At 40.7% G+C, this 18,970-nt stretch overlaps 1 protein-coding gene across 1 annotated transcript; it reads left to right on the top strand.

Moving 5' to 3' along the window:
- The first annotated feature begins 17,093 nt into the window (after positions 1–17,093).
- LOC134562815 (probable G-protein coupled receptor 141) lies at positions 17,094–18,244 on the top strand. The gene has a single exon (XM_063420350.1). It carries the CDS (start codon positions 17,096–17,098, stop codon positions 18,005–18,007), a length of 912 nt encoding a protein of 303 aa, XP_063276420.1. The 5' UTR covers positions 17,094–17,095; the 3' UTR covers positions 18,008–18,244.
- The last annotated feature ends 726 nt before the right edge of the window (positions 18,245–18,970 follow it).

Here is an 18,970-nt window from a genome sequence, read left to right as displayed (position 1 = left end):
AATTCCATGATTTAAGTTGGTGATGTTAGCCAGCACCAAGTCATGCTTTTTACATGTCTATGCAAACTTTATGTCTACCAGTTGTCTTGCTTTGTGAGAGTCAGTGTCTGGCAGGGAAAGCCTTCCCCTGCCCTGAGAAGATGAACTCTCTTAGCTCTGCCAGGAATTGACCACTGTACAAGGGGGATTTCCAGTTACCACATCTGCTTGGTCTGAGGCACCACAATCCTGAAGGATACCCTTTTTTTGGTGACTGGATGACAGAGGACAGTACTAGGCTAGCAAAAAATGATGAACACAAACACACTATTACAGAAGGACATAAAGGAGATAGGATCTGGAGAATAGGACTGGGGATGAGGAGAAGAGAGCAGAATATCAGCATACTTCTGCCACACAGCAAAAAGGCCAGGTGGCTGTGTCTCTGGCCTTCATGTCAGATTATTTATTTAATGCTTAAAGTTGCTAAGAAGTGGCTCTCTCACTGAGTGTCAAACTTGCCCTCAGCCACTTCTTCTTCCCACTCCTGCATCCCTCTTTCCATATGGCTGGAATTTGCCTGCTGAACGTCTTTCAGCTGCATCAGTTCCCTCTAGCTCACCAGGGAATCCTGGAGGATCAAGTCAAGGCAAAGACAAATATAGAAAGACTGCATTTTGCAGCAATCCTGATTTGAGTCTTTTATCAGACTGTAATCCTACTTGTCTAATTCCCCTTAGGATACAGATCTTTTCTTTCCAGGCAGTTTTCCACAGTCTATGTCACTTGACTTTTCCATTTCCATGTATTCCAAATAACCAGGGTGCCTTAGACTAAAAGTACCGGTTAAGGAAGAAGCTACTTCAACAGCTGCAGGCCAAGAAAGGGGTTTTGGGGGTTTCAGGCACTTGATGCTTTCTCCAGGGATAGAGAGAGATGGGTATGAAAAACCCTGAAGGTAGCAGAGGCAGCAGTTCCTGAATAATAGCCTCAACTGAGTTGCAGAATTGGACATTTCTGACCCATAAAGTCACCCATTTCTGCTGTTCTCAGAGAAATGGGACTTGGCATGCATTTTCCCTGTAAGTATCCCCTATGGCTAGGACTTGATTGGAAGCAAGGGCTGGTTTCAAAAGTCAAGGGGTCATTAATAAAACACTAGCTTGACTTTCCAGTCAAAATTTTCAGAAAATCAAACTAAACTTTCTGACACTCAGTGAAGTAATTTTCCTCACTTGCAAACAGCTGCTTAATAAACCAAATTTTTTGCTGAATAGAAAAAACCAATAAAGATAATATATAGTGTCCATTCCCCGGAGACTAACTATGAGTAATATAAAGTCCTCTTTTCTCTGGTGAGGCAGCAGACATGCCAGCTGGCTGCTTTCCCCCTCAACCAATAACGTCTCTCTTTCCCAGTAATGCCTGCAGTTTGGGAATGTCAGGCTGGTTTTGCTCAGCAGCTCTTACATGTGTGCCTTCAAGGATTTGTGTGTCATTCACATGTGACTAGGCCTCAAAATCACAAAATCAAAGTCTGGGTGAGGTAGGAAATAGGTGGGATGACCCACCACAGTGGGTCATCTGATCCAACCTCCCTGCTTGAGCAGAGTCATCCTAGAGGACATAACACAGGATTGAATCCAGATGGTTCTTGATGTCTCCAGTACGACAGACTCTACAACCTCTCTGGGTAATCTGTTCCAGTGCACAGTGACAGCACAGTAACAAAGTTCCTCTTCATATTCACCTGGAATTTCCTGTGCACTTTTTTCTGCCCATTGCCTCATGTCCTAGTGCTTGGCACCACTGAGAAGAGTGTGGCTCCACCATCCTGTTGGCACCCTCCCTTCAGATACTGATATTGATAAGGGCCCCTTTCAGACATAACTTTTTGGGGTGAACAGGCCCAGCTCTCTCAGCCTGGCCTCAGAAGGGAGAGGCTTCAGCAGAACTGTGGAGGTGCTTGTCTTCATAGCCCTTCACCGGACCTGCTCCAGGAACTCCATGTCTCCCTTGTCCCAAAGAACCCAGGACTGGACACAGCACTCTGGGTGTGGCCTAGTCAGGGCTGAGTATAGGGGCAGGATCGGCTCCCTCGACCTGGTGGCAAAGCTCATCCCAATGCACCCCAGGATACCACTGTCCATCTTGGCCACAAGGGCACTGCAGCCTCACGGACACCCAGCACCTCCAGGTCCTTTTCTGCAGAGCTGCTTTCCATCAGGCTGACCCCCAGCCTGTGCTGGTGCAGGGGGTTATCTTTCCCCAGGTGCAGGACCCTGTGTTTGCCTTTGTTGAGCTTCAGACAAGTCGGCTCACATGACTCAGGGTAATGCACAACTGTGGAATTGCATTTTATTGAAATGGTATGCTCTGGCTCACCCCTCGAAGTGTATGGTTTATCCCAAGTCTGTAACCTCCCCTGCAGTGTCGTGTATCTCTAAATCCATTGGCCTGAGAATCTATCTGGGCCCATTTCGAAACTCCCTGATAAAGGTGCAAACAGAGAGGGCTCTCTCTCTTTGCCCTGGAGGCCTCCGGAGGCTCTGCTCCTCTCCCCTTCCCTCTCCCCTTCCCCCTCTCCCCCTCTCCCTTAGTAACCATGCTGCCTTCCTGGGGTCGAACTCCAAATAAATCCTCATCTCATCAGCACCTCACCAGCCGTCTAGGGTCTCCTTGCCTGCCTGCATGCAAATACCAACGAACCTAAGGCCCGGGGGGCTCCCGGGGAACCCTCCCCGGGGACCCCCGAAATCTAAACTACAACACACAACCAGCTGGGGGCTGTTACCAAATCCAGAGGCAACCCCACCTGTAGCAGGGTCACAGTCAGGAAGGGGCACATGCCCAATGCTGATGAACAGAGGCAAGAGACACTGTGGCAGAGAAATTTGGTAGCATCCTCAAATGCTTTATCTAAACCTGTAGGAAGCAAGACCCTGACTTGTGCTCAACAGGGAACACATGCCAAGGGAAGGACTCATGGAGAAGAGCTCACAGTCCCTGATTTAGAGATCTGCATAATGGAGAAACACAGCAACCAGCCAATGGTTGAGGGGGGAGTCATACCCTAATGGAGTGGTGGCACCATGATCTCTAATGTAAGAATTGCACATAGGACATTGCAACATATAAGAATTGCACATAGGACTTTGTCTTCCCAATACTTTTCCTCAGTGGAGCAAGACCACACAGAGACTTCGCTAATAAAATAACTACGAAAATGTGAGAGAAGATAAGAAAAGGCAGACTGTGTCTGCATTGATGGGAAAATGTGATGGGCAACCTGCAATCATATCTTTAGAGAGGAGAGTCTCACCTGTTTGAAGGCTGCATGCAGAGAAACACAAATGGATGCAAATTCCACATACATGAAGACAGACCACAGTCCCTGTCCTCTGCTAAAGAAGGAGCAGCTGAATGAATCCTCTCAAGACATTAAATGTGTCTGTACACTAGAAATAAAGTCACAAAGTTTCACATAGGGAAAAGCAATATATAAATTCAGCTTGCAAGAATAAAACTGTCTTTACAGTGAACTGGCCTTCAGAAGTTTAAACTTGAATAGCAGATAATCTGTATATAATATCATGAATCTGTGAAAGTGGCTACTGAAAAAAAAAAGGATTGGCAATTTGTTGTCTTTTCATGAAAGGATGGTTCATCTACATAATATGACTGGGTTTAGGTATTTCAGAAAATAATGGTCATTTTATTACACCCCTGGAGCACATCCTTTTCTTGGTCATCACCTGAAATACCTAATGGTTTCCAGCACTTCACAAAATGTCACCTATTACCACTGCTGTTCTAGTAGGGATGGTCAGGTCCAAATATCCACCCAATTGAAAAAAAAAATTAACAACAACTGTACATTTTACAAACTTGACCTCAGAAGAGTCTTTATTTTAGAAGATGTAATATATAGTGTGCTCTGAAATATACTGGGAGGTATTAAACAATCTAGGAAACAAAATGAAAAGAGCTCTTTCTGTTATCTTTTAAACCAACAAGTTCAAAAGCTAGAGGTGGGATATTTTGCATAATATATGCCTACTATTTTCTGTCATTTTGCAAAATAACTGGAAGTCATTCTGAGAAATGATTGAAAATTTTATTCATTTTGCAAAATGTTTGGTTTCACAATATGGCTGTAATGTATGTCAGAAATTGGTGCAAGAGCAGTTGTACATAAACAGAGGGAGTTGAAGCAGGTTTCTCTCTAATTGCTGAATAATCATTCCTGAAGTTGCCCCAGGACTTTCAACTTAAATTTAGAGAAAAACTGTACAAAAAGAATAAGAAATGCTCTATGTACATGATCCCAAAGAGAGAGTATTGTTCAACTATTGCTGGAATAAAGACAAAAAAGAATCCCAAATCAAAGTTGAGCCATGAACAATATCTGCTTAAAAGTAAATATGGAGAACACATTTTTCTCTGTTTTTTTAAGTCTAAGTGTATATATCAGTTTCCCCATTTATATACACAGATTTATTTCTAATAAACTGCCTAATATTTTCTCCTTTTTGAGATATGAAATTCTACATGTGGACACACTGAGAGGTTGATTGAGAACAGGAAAGCAGAAGAGGAGTGTCCTTAATATGAGCATTGAGGATACACACAATTTAATCATAAAAGCACATATGGCCACGGCAGCCATGACTGTGCCACAAAACACTTGTTGTCTAAGTTTGCAAACATCACCAAAGATGTTGTTGAGCACGTCAAATCCTTCTGTGTAGTGTACCAAGAAAAGAGAAGGCAGTACTTGAAATGGAATGGTTTCCTGACTGGTCTGTCCTGAACGAGGAGAACCTAGCATGGGGTAAATTGACTGTCAACATGCAGTCCATGTGTCTGGGCAGCTTGAACTGGTCAATGACGCATGAGGAGTGCATCACCAAATTTTGTGTTTTCCATTCACTTACAGCAAAAAGAAGCAGCTGAGGTGGTTCTACAGCTCCTTGACACCTCTCTCACTTTTGAAGACCCTTTTATATTGCAGGATCATGATGGAACATAATTCGTTACTCAGGTAAGGCAAGAACTAAAGTGTTTGTGGTCTCAGCTCAGCTTTGAGCATAGAAAACTAGGATACTGTGGAGGGAAAGAACTAGCAGAGCATCCAAACAGCATATTAAGGAGATGCTCAATGAGTGTCAGGCAGATGATAATTTGTAGGACCAGTCAGTGGGAATAGGCTTTGTGAAGTTTGCTAAGAATTCAGCTCACCACTTGGGAAGAAAATTTAAGCTTACAATTTGAGCTTATGTTGCTCTTAATGAATTTACATGGGCAGACTTATGTATCAAGGTTTTTTTCAAAAATTAACTTAAAAACTGAGAAATGATAGTTCACTGATTTACCAGTCTGCATGTGTGTAGGAAGGGAAGGGATGAGGTAAGGAAGCTATTGGGGTTTTTTGTGGAAACAGGAGCAAGCTCAGCCTACCAACAATGCTTACTGTCCCATGCCAATATAAAACCACAATACTGTTTATATCACCCTGCCATAATGCAGGAGTTAGAAACTGATATACTTTGGGCTTGTATTGACTTTATTGTAATAGTCTTTTACAGCATGAATTTAATTTCATTAGGGAGCAGAGTTAATTAGTGGAGCTGTTTCTCATTACTAATGTAACCCATGTATATGCAGGGTCTCATTAGCTCTGCTGTTATCTCCTCTGTATGATCTCTTATATAAATAAAGATGCAATTTACTGTTGCACTGCTCTGATATTCAAGAATATGCTCTTTTCAGGGCTGCTGAATGGATGTTGCACACTTTTGTGCACTTTACTTTGCTTCAACAGTAATCAGACTGGAAACTCAGTCACAAATAACAAAATGAAAAATAACCACACTTGGAAACGGAGTTCTCATTCTGTCTGCCACTGACAGGAGACTGTAAATCTGAGCTGATACCTGTTTCACTGAGCAGTATTAATGTTCAGTCAACTAAGCAGTTTGAAAGGCTGAGCCTTCTCTGATTCTTTTGAAGAGTTAGAGCTTTTTGTAATGCAGCAGTGGACAATAAACACAGATGGCAACCACCACCACCACCACCAAAGTTAACACCCCAATGAATGTGAAGCACAGGAAGCTGCAAAATTAGAAGAACAAATGAAACACATGACAAGGCACTTAATTCACAGAGAAATAAGAAAAGCCAAGTTGTGTCAAAATAGAATCTGCAAAAAATATCTCAGCTGTTTCTTGACTAAATACCCCAAAGTGGTCACTCATGAGCATATTTAACACACAGGGGACACAATTGAGTGGTAGCAGAGACATATGAAGAAATACAGCATGTGAAATGTATCACCATAACAACACCTTTTACAGAAATGTGTAGGAGTGTGAAACCACTGCAGTACTTGGGAAGTAAAAATGACAAAAGTAGTAATTATGTTGGACCAAGGTAGGTTTCATGAAGTTTAATGTCAAAGGGTATTTTTGCTAGAACAGAAAAATCCTGAGATGATAAAATAATAGCAAGGACAAAATCTTTTTCTGGAGGTCAGGATGTGTGTAGGAGCAAACGATAACTAAAATTTATGTTACAAAATGTTCCACTTTAGTAATTGCTGCCAGTTAGTAACTACATTTAGCAACCAAATTTAGTAACTTGAACCTTCACAAACTTGTGAACACAAAGTAAAGATGTGGAAGGAAGATTCACCTCTGTAGTGTTGAGATGAGTTTAAATCATAGCCAAAAATGGATCTCTCGAGATCATACAGTCCTATCCTCTGCTCAAACTAAACTCAATGTTAAATGATGGCTAAACTCAAAGTTAGATGAGCCTGTCCCAGACTGAGTTGTGTTGTGTTTCAACAATCTTTAAGGTTGGAGAATCCAAACACCTTCTCTGGGCCTCCTGACCCACAGCTACACCATTCTCAGTTTGTTATGAATACCACAGAATCACAGATTCAATAGAATATGCTGAGTTGGAAGCGACCCTCAAGAATCATCAAGTCCAACTCCTGTCTCTACAGTGGACACTTGAAGAATCACACCATGTGCCTGGGAGTGTTGTACAAATGTTTTTTTAACTCTGTCAGGCTTGGGGCTCTGACCACTTCCCGATGGATCATGTTCCAGTGCCCAACCACCACCCTCTGATGAAGAACCTTTTCTAATATGCAACTTAAACCTCCCCTACCACAACTCCAGGACAAATCACAGAATACCCTGAACTGGAAAGGACCCACAGAGTACAAAGTTCAACCCCTGGCCCTGCACAGGACAACCCCAAGGATCACACCATGTGCCTGTGAGCATTGTCCAAATGTTTCCTGAGCTCTGGCAAGTTCAGGAATGGCCATTTCCTGGGAAGTCTGTTCCAGTGCTGAACCACTCTTGGTGTGAAGAATCTTCCCCTAACATCCAGCTTGAACCTCCTCTGACAGCTTGAAGCTACTGCCTTTGGCTCTATCGCTGGGCACCAGAGAGAAGAGACTGGTACTGCCCTTCTGCTTCCCCTAAGTGCTCATAATCCAAGCTTTACTTGTTGAATAAAGTGATCTGACAAACAACACACATGGCGTTCCATAATCTTATCTTTCTTCTTATTTACAAAGCATATTTTACCAATAACCACAGAGCTGGCTACCCCAAGACACAATTAACTAAATTACACCAGGGGAGAGACTGACCACCATTCCCCCAGCCTGCTGAGGTCCCTCTGAACAGCAGGCCCAGCTTCCAGCAAGTTACTGCTTCCTCTCACTCAAAGCTATCCACAAAGCTCTGTCCTGTTACACAGCTTGTGGTGAGGATCTGGAGGTTTCCAGATCCAGCACTGAGGAGCTTTGCTTTCATCTGACTGCCAGCTTCTCCTGGCAGACTTCTTTGGAAGTCTCTCAGTGCCAGGTTTAACCCTCACACCCTTGCTCACCTGATATGCCCCATCATCCAGTGACCAAACCCTTTTTAACATACCCCACTCTGCCCCTGTTGTCTTCTACCAAGTGAGAGTTTTGCTACCAGAGAGAAATTTTTTTGCTTTTGGGAAAATATTGAGTTAGTACTGTCCATATTACTGGTTCATTCAAAGGAAGGTTTAACCCAGAAAGAATTTTTCCTGGATTAATCCATATTCCAGACAAGCTTTGTAACTTACTTTTAATTTTTTTTTTCCAAACAAAAGCTTTCTTTTTGAAATTATTAATATTTTGTTACACATCCAGACTATATAAACAGTTTTCTTCACAACTGTATTTTTCTTTTCCTGTACTAGCTCTGGCTGGGATGGAGCAATTTTTCTCCATAGCTGCCCATGTAGTGATGGGTTTTAGATGAATGGCAAAACAGTGTTGATAACACACCAGTGGTGTAGCCCTTGCTGAGCCAGGCTTTCATGGCACCAACACCTTCTCTCTTTTATGACTTTGCTCCTCTAGTCCATAGGTTGAGGGTGGGCTGGAGGCAGGGAGGGGATGCAGCTGGGATAGCTGATCTGAACTCTCCAAAACAGTCTTCCACACCACACAACAACACAGTCAGCAGTAAAACTGGGGAGTTTTGCCAAAGTAGCTGTTGCTCAGAGACTGATTGGGCATCATTTTCTGGTGGTGAGTGATGACTGCTTTTGCATTGCTTCATTTATGTTTCCCTTTATCCCTCTCCACTTATTAAACTGCCTTTATCTTGACCCAAAAGTTTTCTTCTCTCTTTTGCCCTTCCAGTACTCATCCCCATCCCCCTGGGGAAATGAGTGAGGACTTAGCTTAGCTACCAGACAGAATTTAAGCCACATTTTTAAAGAAGGAGTTAAAAGACTGTAAAATTCCTTAAACTTGTGGTTTGAGTTGTACCAAAGAGCTTTAGTTTTGAAAATAAAATTGGATTTTAATACAATCTTATTTTTATTCAAATTGTTAAAATTGAACATGTAAAGCAAAAGAATTCCTAAGGCTCAAATAGGAAAAGCCTGTTATTTATTCATTTTTTAATCAGCAGGATTTTGAAATATCAAGAGGATCTAGAAAACAACTTTTAAATTAATTAATCTTTATCCTCTCATAGGTAGCAACTGGTTTATGCTGGCTAACAATGTTTAGACAGTCTTGCTTAAAGGCATGCTTAGTGAAAAAAAAAGTAAGAAGAAAATTAATTGGCCTTTTCAGTGTCCTCCTTTGAACTGAGAACATAATCCCTGGATTTATTTTTGAGAGTTTACATTTTCTCATGTAAAGGAATCAAATTTTGATTTTTTTTAAAATTTTTTATTATTATTTAGGCCTTTAGGTTTATAGCTAAATATAAAGTGTGTAAAGACGCTTATTTCTACTACAATTATTTCTGCAATTTTGTACATTGAAAATGTACAATTGAAGAACATAGGTCTCTGAAATCTGAAATGTGTAGGTAAACTTCCTCCCTGATTTTCTTCTACACTTTCTATCAAATTATTATTAATCATACCTAAGGCAATTTTTTCTCTCTTTCAGTCTTGAGTTAAATAACTAACTACCTAACTAAATAAATGGCTTCTGCCATCCTTTTTTTCTAGGAACTACTGGTAGTTGAATAAAAAGCAATTAAGTTAATCACTCCATTTTGAACATTCCCCTCCATTCTATTCTTTTGTTCTACAATCTATTTTTGTTTTAATGGAAAGATAAGTTCAACAGGCCTCTGATAAACAGTTCAGTAGGAACCTATCACACATTCCATTTTCACAGAGGTAAAATATGTTAATTAACTGCATGGCCCATCTATGGTCTAGGGTAGAAATATTCTTAAAATTACAGTAATTGCTCAAATCCTTGAACTGAGGAAACAAAGAAATGGTGAAAGCTATTGAATGAATCTATGTAGACAGTTTAATGGCACTTAGGATCATGATCATTTTATCATTTTATTATATTTATTTTTGTTGATTGTATATATTCTCTTTGCCTGTGAGTGCAAAGAGACTATGGTTATAAACAGACGTACACGTGGCATTCATTGCATTTCATTCCTGTAAAGAGTGTGCATAATGAAAGCAGAGAGATTTCCCAACTAGCAAAAAAAGGCAGCAGAAATTACATTGTTCTGCTGGAACCAGGGATGATGGATTTGCCAGCACAGAGGTTCACTCCTGGCTGCTACTGGCATCATTGAAAGAGTCAAGAGAATCTTTTCCAAGGCAGGGATCAGGAGGAAGTACACTTTAAATAGATGGTGAGCATCTCTTTTTAAATCTTTTAAGATTATTCCTGTCTGCACAATGCTTTAAGCCACTTCTGTTGCTGAGTGCTGCAGACCTGCTTTTTTCTCTGCTGTATTTTCTTCTGCAAATGGCAATCATCCTATGAGCAAGGCTCTCTGAAGGTGAGAGCATCAGTTTTTGGAAATACAGGGTTCTTTCCAGCGTCAAATGGCCTCAGCTTTGGAGTTTCCTCTGTTTGTGGGACTAACCCTGTCTTTTCTTCCAGGGGCTTGAAGGAAGCAATTTCTGTGGTGGCACCCTCTAGCCAAAATGTTCAATTTTCAAACTCACTTTTGCTTCTTTAGGCATCTTTGGATATCTCACAGGAAATTAAATCAGAAAAGTCTAATAGCTTGCAGCATGGTCTTTATATTCAGTTGTCTTTTTAGTGATAGGAACTAAAAAACCTTATCCTTTCACAACCAGTTCATTTTATACCACTGAGAACAGAATGAAACATTATCACTATTTTTTGGAGGTGCTGTAGGTGTTCTGTTTTGTACTCATATTTAATATATTTATTTCCTTTTGTATCTTAGAATTCATGCTACTGATATTCATTCCCACTGCCTACCACCCAACACTCACAAGGATAAATGCTAATTCTTTTTTTCTGATTTCCTCACAGGTTTCATTCCTATGGAGCTGATATTGGATGCTTTGAATTCTCAATACTTCAAAATCCTCTTTTTTTCTTATTTTTTCATTAGCTGACTTTTATGGATATGTGTTTTGATGAAATTGGGATGACAGGCCTCTAGATACCAGACTTATCTAAATTATAAACCAATTTACTGACAAATTCAATCATTTTTAGTATGTAGAGTCCTCATCCCTGTCTTTTAGTGCTCTCTCTGCAACTCCATTCAGAACATAAGCACTTGCTTTTCTTCCAGAAAAATGAGAAACTTGTCTCAGTAAAGATAAGGCTCATTTTTTGTCAAATGCAGTCACAAACATACAATTGTGAGATCTTGGAGAGTTTAAGATCAATGTGAATTTGTGAAAATACCCCAAACTCAAAACCCGATCATATAATCATAGAGCGCCTTGGTGTGGAAGGGACCTCACATATCACCAAGTTCCAGCATCCCTGCTGTGAGCAGGAACACATTCCACTAGGCTACGTTACTCAGAGGCTCATCCACCAAAGTCTGGAACACCTCCAGGAATGGGCCATCCACAACTTCTCTGTGCAACCTCAGAGTAAAGGGTGTTGTTCCTCCTGTCTAATCTAAATCTCCCCTCTTTCACTTCAAAGCCGTTACTCTTATCCTGCCCCTACATGTCCTTGTGGAAAGTCCATCTCCATCTTTCCTGTAGGTCCCTTTTATGTACTGGACAGTGCTCTAAGGATCGCAGAGCATTCTCTTCTCTGAGATGAACAACCCTAATTCTCTCAGCCTGTTTTCGTAGGAGACGTGCTCCACCCCTCTCATCTTTTTGTGGCCTCCTCCGAACTTGCTCCAGCATCTTCACATCCTTCTTTTATGTATGTATACATGTGGATGCAGTATTGCAGCTGGGTTCTCACCACACAGGAGTAGATGGAGGAAAAAATCCCCAAACCAGCCTCTCCACCCCACCTTGAAAGCACCACCTTTGTGTTTTCGGCACCCTCCATGCTTTCTGTAATACACTGAAAACTGCTATCTTGCTTTCCTGCATGAGTTAATTGGTTTATGTGCTTTCTTTCTAATTGCTTTTTAATTTAATAAACATTAAGCCTTGCTCAGCTCTGTGTCAAGCAAAAATTAGTTTCAAGGATCTAATTCCTGAAGAGGCTTGTTGATTCTGTGTATAAATAACAGGAAAGAATTCAGACTCTGTGGCTGTTACCTTATTTATCGAGCAGAACATGAGAAACCAGGTATAGTAGCATTGTGCAGGGCTACTCCTTGAAACACAGGCTTCTGAGAAAGGCTGTGAGACTGAAATAATGGGAAGTTTGAAAAGGACAGTGAGAAGTAGCATGGTCAAGCAGAAAGGAAAACTTTTGGGATAAGGGAAAATTTATGCTGTTGGTGCCAGATCCTTGACTTACATGCAGTTTTCTGCAGCAAGTGAAACAGCTTTATAGCCAGTAATATCAATTTTCTGGAGTAAATTAAAGAAACAACAACTTTAATTGCCACTACAGATGTTGGAGGGCAATTAGACCAAATAGTGGGACAAAACTATTTCATAAATCTTCTAACTTACTTCTAAACTGATATGCACCAGGACAGGAGAATAATGACAAGTTCCTTAATTTATAATAATAAATCTCTTCCCTTTGCACCAAACCAAATAAATAACAGATTTGTTTTAAAAGGTAAGTCATAGCCTGCCTGTGATATGTTCTGCCAAAGTCCTCCACAGAAATCCATTCTATATTACTTCTATTTATATAAAGCATAATGCCTACTTTTGAGGCATACTAAATAGGTATGACTAAGACAACTATATATTATGACTTCTAGTAAACAGAGAAGCCAGAGAGCCTGTTCCATTCTGACAATGCCTGAGAAATCTCTCAGTAAATCTGCAATCAAGTAATTAGAAGAATGGTCTAAGAATCTGAAAAGTTCTGCTAAACTTGTTGACCATTTACTGGCTGACGTTAGTAAATTATTCATGATGCATGAGTGGGTGGGCTTGGAAAATTAAAGGGATTATCCTGTACGTTCCCTAACTATGGAGTATGATTTTCTTACTATCCAGTACCTGTGACTCGTGTCTGACAAGGTGGGAGGGAGTCAGCAAGAACTGTGATTTCACCTGCAATCCCAGAAAAAGCAGTATGTTAAAGCATAACACAGGTATTCCCTATGTTACCATTCTTTATGACCTATGTGTAGCTCAGTTCTTGTGAGCAGCTACCAATAGAGGATTAATATTAATAAATCATTAAAATTATCAGCAGTTATCACCCCAGTTTGGAAATAGCTAAAACTGAAAATCCATCCAATCACAAAAGACAGGACAGTTTTATGGCTGTTCAAAGACAGGAAGCAGCTCTTGAAACCAAATGTGAAACCTCGGTTCCTGTTATACTGACCAGAAAAGACAGTGTTTTTGTAGACTGATGTGGGAAGCCGAGGAAATCATGCAGACATGAAATGGAGAAGTTAGAGTTTTACTGTGGACCTAGTCCCTGCTTAGAGGAAGTCTGCTACACTCATGCATGGGCACCAGCAGTGACACTTCCACTGAGATTCATCCCATCTCCATACAACAGGCCTTGTTTCTCTTCTCTCAACTGCTGCTTCTTCTGTTTCATTTTTCCATCTCAGTATTGAACCATTCACTCTTTTTCTTTGTCCTCTGTTTACCCCAGTGTTGAACCAGATATGCTCAGTCTCTTCCCTCCTTAAATTTTATTTGGAATTCCAGTCTTGACCTGGATCTCTGCTGTGTATAGATGCATTTCTCTTTCAATCTTTATCCTCACCACTGGTCAAGGCAAGCTATGTGCTGACTCAATTTCCTCTTGTACTTAAATAACAAACTAACCTAAAAACTAAACCTAGATTACAGGTCTGAGTTGGGTGATTTTATTTTTTTTTTTTAATTTAACAGAAGATCACAAAGATAAAAGATTAGCACACTGAGCAGCACTAACATACAAGTTTCAAGGAATGTTTCAAGGAAAAAGAGACTGAGAAGTACGAAAACATCAGCGTAAATTTCAGTTTCTGACCTTCAGCAGTTTTGGTGACACCAACAGCACTGTCCCCAGGGTAACAAGCAAATTATCTATGCAACATCTTTGCTGGGATTTGGCCTGATTTACATCCAAAGAGCTTGGACTAGAGTCAAGAAGGTAACAGAGTGCACCAAGCTCTTGATCTCAGAGTCTGATTCAGCTCTGTCTGGAGTGCTGCCTGTCACAAAACAGCTACTTGAGGAATGCAATTTCTTCATGTCTCTTCTGATTTTATTATGTGATGGTTCAAGGTTTATGGATTCGTTCAAATTCTGTGGGCAAGGCAGCAGCCATTTCCCTGCTTCACCCAGAGGCTGTGGCTGTAGTTTCATGATCATTCTAACCCATGGAAACCATCCATATCTGACATCCATGCTGTTCACTACCTTCCTGTGCATTTCTGCAGACCCAGCTGATCGTTTTGCCATCCAACCACCATCACTACAGTGCCAGGCAGCAGCCTGTCCTTATGTGGGATTAGGTGGTGCTGGAACTACAGCTGGTGAGTACCATTACCCGGGTAGCTGCTCTTTATCAGTGCTCTGACAGAAAAATTACACATTTCTTTTACCACAAGCCCATAAATATCTGAATCCTGGTCTAGATGAAATGGCAACTGCTCTCTCAAAGCTTTCAGGGTTTATCCTGAGAATGTCTCACAGACTGCTGTTCTCACATTCTTGGTCACACTCACAGACTTTCCTGTTTCTCTTTACGTCTTTTTATTTTTTGAGGTTTTGTATTTATATAGTTCTGATAGCTCTCTTTCATATCTTGTTCTTCCTAACCCTCTTCTTAATAGGAGACACGCCTCTCAAGGGGAACCATCCTCTCATCCCACAGCAGAAGGTAGCTGATTGATGGCAGGAGCAATGCTAGTTCAACCCTGCTGCAATATTGGTTTTATGTTATTGTTTGCTCACAAAACCTTATGTGTTGTCTATCATGTTTGAATAGGGATGACTGACTGAAGTCTAGAACTGTAGCTGAAAAATAAACAGGACTGACATTTTTCTGTTTAATTTATGGTCAAGAAACTGCTTTTTAATGTCTCTACAAGAGACATGACTCAAAGTCTTCCTCTTTTTAGTGGCCTTCCATGTATCAATGATATGTTTTTGGGTCTGCATTCATATCTTTGGTTCAGGAATAATTTTCATGGCCCACTGGCTTCTCTATGTCTTTTTTTTAACAGCAGGAACTCTTAAGTTGTTTTTCATATATGTCTACGTCTTGTTTTACATGTAATATTTAAACAGTGAGAAATCTCTGAATACTTGACGATCCAATAACATGTTAGAGTGAAATCCCCTCTTAACTCTGGTAAACACTTTGTTATTCTGGAACATTTATCTTAATTATTAAACATAAGGCAGGTTCAGGGTGAAGGAGGATGTACAAGGAGAAAATCCTTTGCTCAGGTGCACACTTCTTTACTTGACCAGTAGCATGTCTCACTCGTTTAGAAGCAAAACCTGGTGCCTTGTAGTAGCTGTATGGCTCAGGGAATCATTGCCCACCTGAGCTTTAAGACTGAACAAACTGTGGTCACGGGCGGTCCTGACTTGATCTGTCCTACGTGTCCCAGCACAATGATGGTCTCTGACCGCTCAGCAACTTTCTGTGGTTCTCTCTGCCTGATGAAAAGAGCATCAGACGTCTCACATATGAGATTGCTATCGTGGTGAAGCAAAAGGGAGGCTTGTTCCTTCCTGTGTGTGGGCTGAGGAAACCTTCAGTCCTTCTTGGTCAAACAGGTCAAAGGCTGTTTTTCTCACTCTGCTTATGTATGCCATGTGCTACAGCTGCATGAAATGACACATTTCAGGGTGAAGTCACAAATAGAAGAGACTGTAAGGTAAAATTTGAATATTTTATTGCTATAAATAGCAAAAAATCATAATCAATTTCAGAGTGATATAAAATGTTGCCATTAAACTGTCGTTATGCTGTCTAGAACAATTAAAACTTGTACTTTTTCAAAGCCAATTTGAAATATTAACAATATATGTTGGAAAATGGTTTGTAAAACTTTTGGTGTAGCAAAGTTTCTGGGAAATTTCTTGTTCTTGTCTTGGGAATATTAGGGAGGTAAACAATTTTAAACATTTAAATGCTTTAAGGTCATGATTTTTAAAAGGAGGTGAATGGAAATGTTTATACCGATCTTGGCTTTCTAAAGATGTTTTGCGTGATGCTTCATAAATAAGAAGTTTCTCTGAAAATGTTTTGCAGTTGCAGTCGATCACTTTACAGATGAGTGGAAAGAATTAAGAACTGCTGATTAAAACAAGTTTACTGATTTCAAAGTTCAAAGGAACCATTAAGGGAAGACGCTACTTTTTAGAGAGATAATTTCTCAGCTCTTACTTTGCTCTTTCAAAATTCTAAGGTAAGGATAAATTTCATTAGTAAAGTATCTATCCACCCTGTGAGCTATCCCTGTATATATGTACAGAAATCTGTATACAAATCTGCATTTTGAGTTAAGTCTAAATAAGAATGCAGCTTTATGTGGCTGTGTTCAACAAGCGCTGAAAGAATTCTATCTTTCAGAAGATCATTTCTAAATTAATTTTTATGTTTTCATCTCTTTTCATCGTAGAGTAGCTCAGGTGAAATTCTGTAGCAAAAATACTTGCAGATGAAGCAAAAATAAATTGAATTTTCATCTGCAGACCTTTATTTTCAATTTGCTCCATGTATCTAGAAACAAACTGTTGCTACCTTACACATATTTTGTATCCATCCAGCAAGATGCTTAAAAGATGGAGCAGGTGTCATCATAGAGTATCCACACAATAGGTACAACATCTTCATATTTCAGTATTTTCCCACCTTCAGTTTTAGCTTTGTGAGTGCAGATAGAACTTGCACAATTTAGAAACAAACAGTGTCTTCATTATTACAAATGGCTGAATCTAGAGGAAAATAGTTGAAAAAAAAGCTAGAATGCAGTTTAGTAAATCAAAATCTCATTCATAATCATGTAAAATGTAGTTTTAACCCTGAGAGGTATGGTTTATTGCTGTCATATGCAGGATCACAACAGTTAGAAGCCTGTAAACTATGTGGGATAACATAATTTCAGATGCAATTCAGTACTGTCTCTTTAGGAGTCTGTGATACTCCAATTAACGATAAACAAGATAACAAAAAAAATGTTTCACTCCTATTTTCCTTCTCAGTAAGGAAAGAGAGGAGCTTTTGAGGATGCTTAACAGTTGCATAACCCAACAGAACCATTCCTCCAATGGCACAGTGCCAGACTCCTCAGAGAAGCTCCACGCTGTTCTGATAATCCTGTACATCATCAACCTGGCTGGTGGCACCCTCGGGGTCATCATGATGTCCCAACAGCTGTTCCAGAGGAGATCACAGTCTGTGATGACCATGATCATCACCAGCCTCCTGGTGCTGCACAGCTTCATGCTCCTCAGCATCCCCTTCCGCCTCAGCTACTACATTTTGGGGGAGTGGAAATTCGGGAGGTTTGCATGCCGGCTGGCGAGCGCCATCATCTACCTGCACATGTACGCCACCTTCGCCTTCTACGTGGCCATCGTCACAGCCCGCCTGCTCCGCCTGGAGCTCCGGAGGTGCTGCACCGCGGCCTGGGTGGGGGCTGTCTGGCTGCTGGGAGCGCTGGTGATCACCCCTGTTCTCCTCTCCTACTACGGCACCTCCAAGATGTACCGCCCCTCCGAGTGCTTCCAGTTCCACAGGGAGCTGCGGGAGGCTCACATGGTGATCGCCAACTACTGCCTGGCTGGGATCTTGGTGGCAGTGTGTGCCGTGCTCACCGGAATCCAGCTGGCTGTGATCTACAGAGCAGCTCTGAAATACTGGCCTGACATTAACTCTCGCGTGGAATTCAGGGCTCAGGCAAAGAGTTTCTTCTTCATCCTGGTAACATTAGTCTGCTTTATGCCTCATCATGTATTCAGAGTGTATTATATCCAAAACTACAACCTCGATAAAGACCATAAGCTACTCCTATACAATGAGGTTTTTTTAGCTTTAGCAACAATGTGCTGCCTGGATATGTTGTGCTTCATAGCAGGAATAGCCCACAGAACTGTGAACCAGGAAGTCCAGCTGCAGTGTGTCAATACTGGCTTTTGAGAGAAATAAAACTGTTGGGATTTTCCTGAGCTAGGAAGACTGGTGAGTTTATGGATGTCTCTATAGGTCTACAGCATTGTTTGGCTTTTGCAGGCCAGTAAGATTCCTCTTTCACAAGCTACTCTTTTTTATTTTATCTCTACAAGGCAGACCCACTTGAGTCTTACTCAAATCTTGACCTAAGTGCCATGCCCTGAAGCTTCATTGAGATTGTCCTCAGCTGTCCTTCTCTAGAAATTACAGCACAAGTTTGCATTACTTTGTATTTTTTTCCTCAAAGTGTCTCAGTAACCACAACCCATTGTGGCCAATAAGTTGTCTTCCCTGAAGGTCTAACTTCTCCTGGCAATTGTGATACTGAAGGGAAGAGATGGAAGGAAGAAATTCCTTTACAGAATATTTGACTAGTGATTTTAGACAGAAAGGGCATAAATTCTATTCGGATGAGAAGTATTCACAGAATCACAGAATGGGTCAGATTGGAAGAGGCCACAGTGGGTCATCTGGCCCAACCTCCCTTTATATAATTTATAAAAATATATATTAAACTAAACTATGTGAAAAGTAATCATTATCAAAACTTCATCTTTACTTGTGTCATTCCAAATTCACAAGGAGCTCTGAATGGTGATAATTATGTATTTAGTGTGAATGAGAGTGGAACAGGATTCCAGACTTCTGCCTTATGTTACTCTCCCATCAGGACTGGATCTGTGGTTGTTATCTCTTAGATCCATTGCAGCTAAAAAAGTTGCTGTGCTTCCATAACTGGATCTGGAATTCAGTTAAGGGGAAGGATCAGACCCTCTCCAGGACAGGGAAATACTTTATTAGCCTTCAAAAACCTTTGATGTCTGGTCACTTTCAGTTGTCTGTGATTTATTATCAGATGCCATATTTTTTCCATTTACGCAAATAACAAAACAGAACAAGAATAAACTTACTGAACAGTGCTTAATCGGT

This window comes from Prinia subflava, chromosome 1 (assembly GCF_021018805.1).
Source record: "Prinia subflava isolate CZ2003 ecotype Zambia chromosome 1, Cam_Psub_1.2, whole genome shotgun sequence".
Lineage (NCBI taxonomy): Eukaryota > Metazoa > Chordata > Aves > Passeriformes > Cisticolidae > Prinia > Prinia subflava.
Note: the sequence above shows the minus strand (reverse complement) of the source record. Positions and strands in the feature narration are given on the sequence as shown.

Coding starts and splice junctions, on each gene's coding strand:
- LOC134562815 (XM_063420350.1), top strand. CDS start 17,096: ATGCTTAACAGTTGCATAACCCAACAGAACCATTCCTCCAATGGCACA.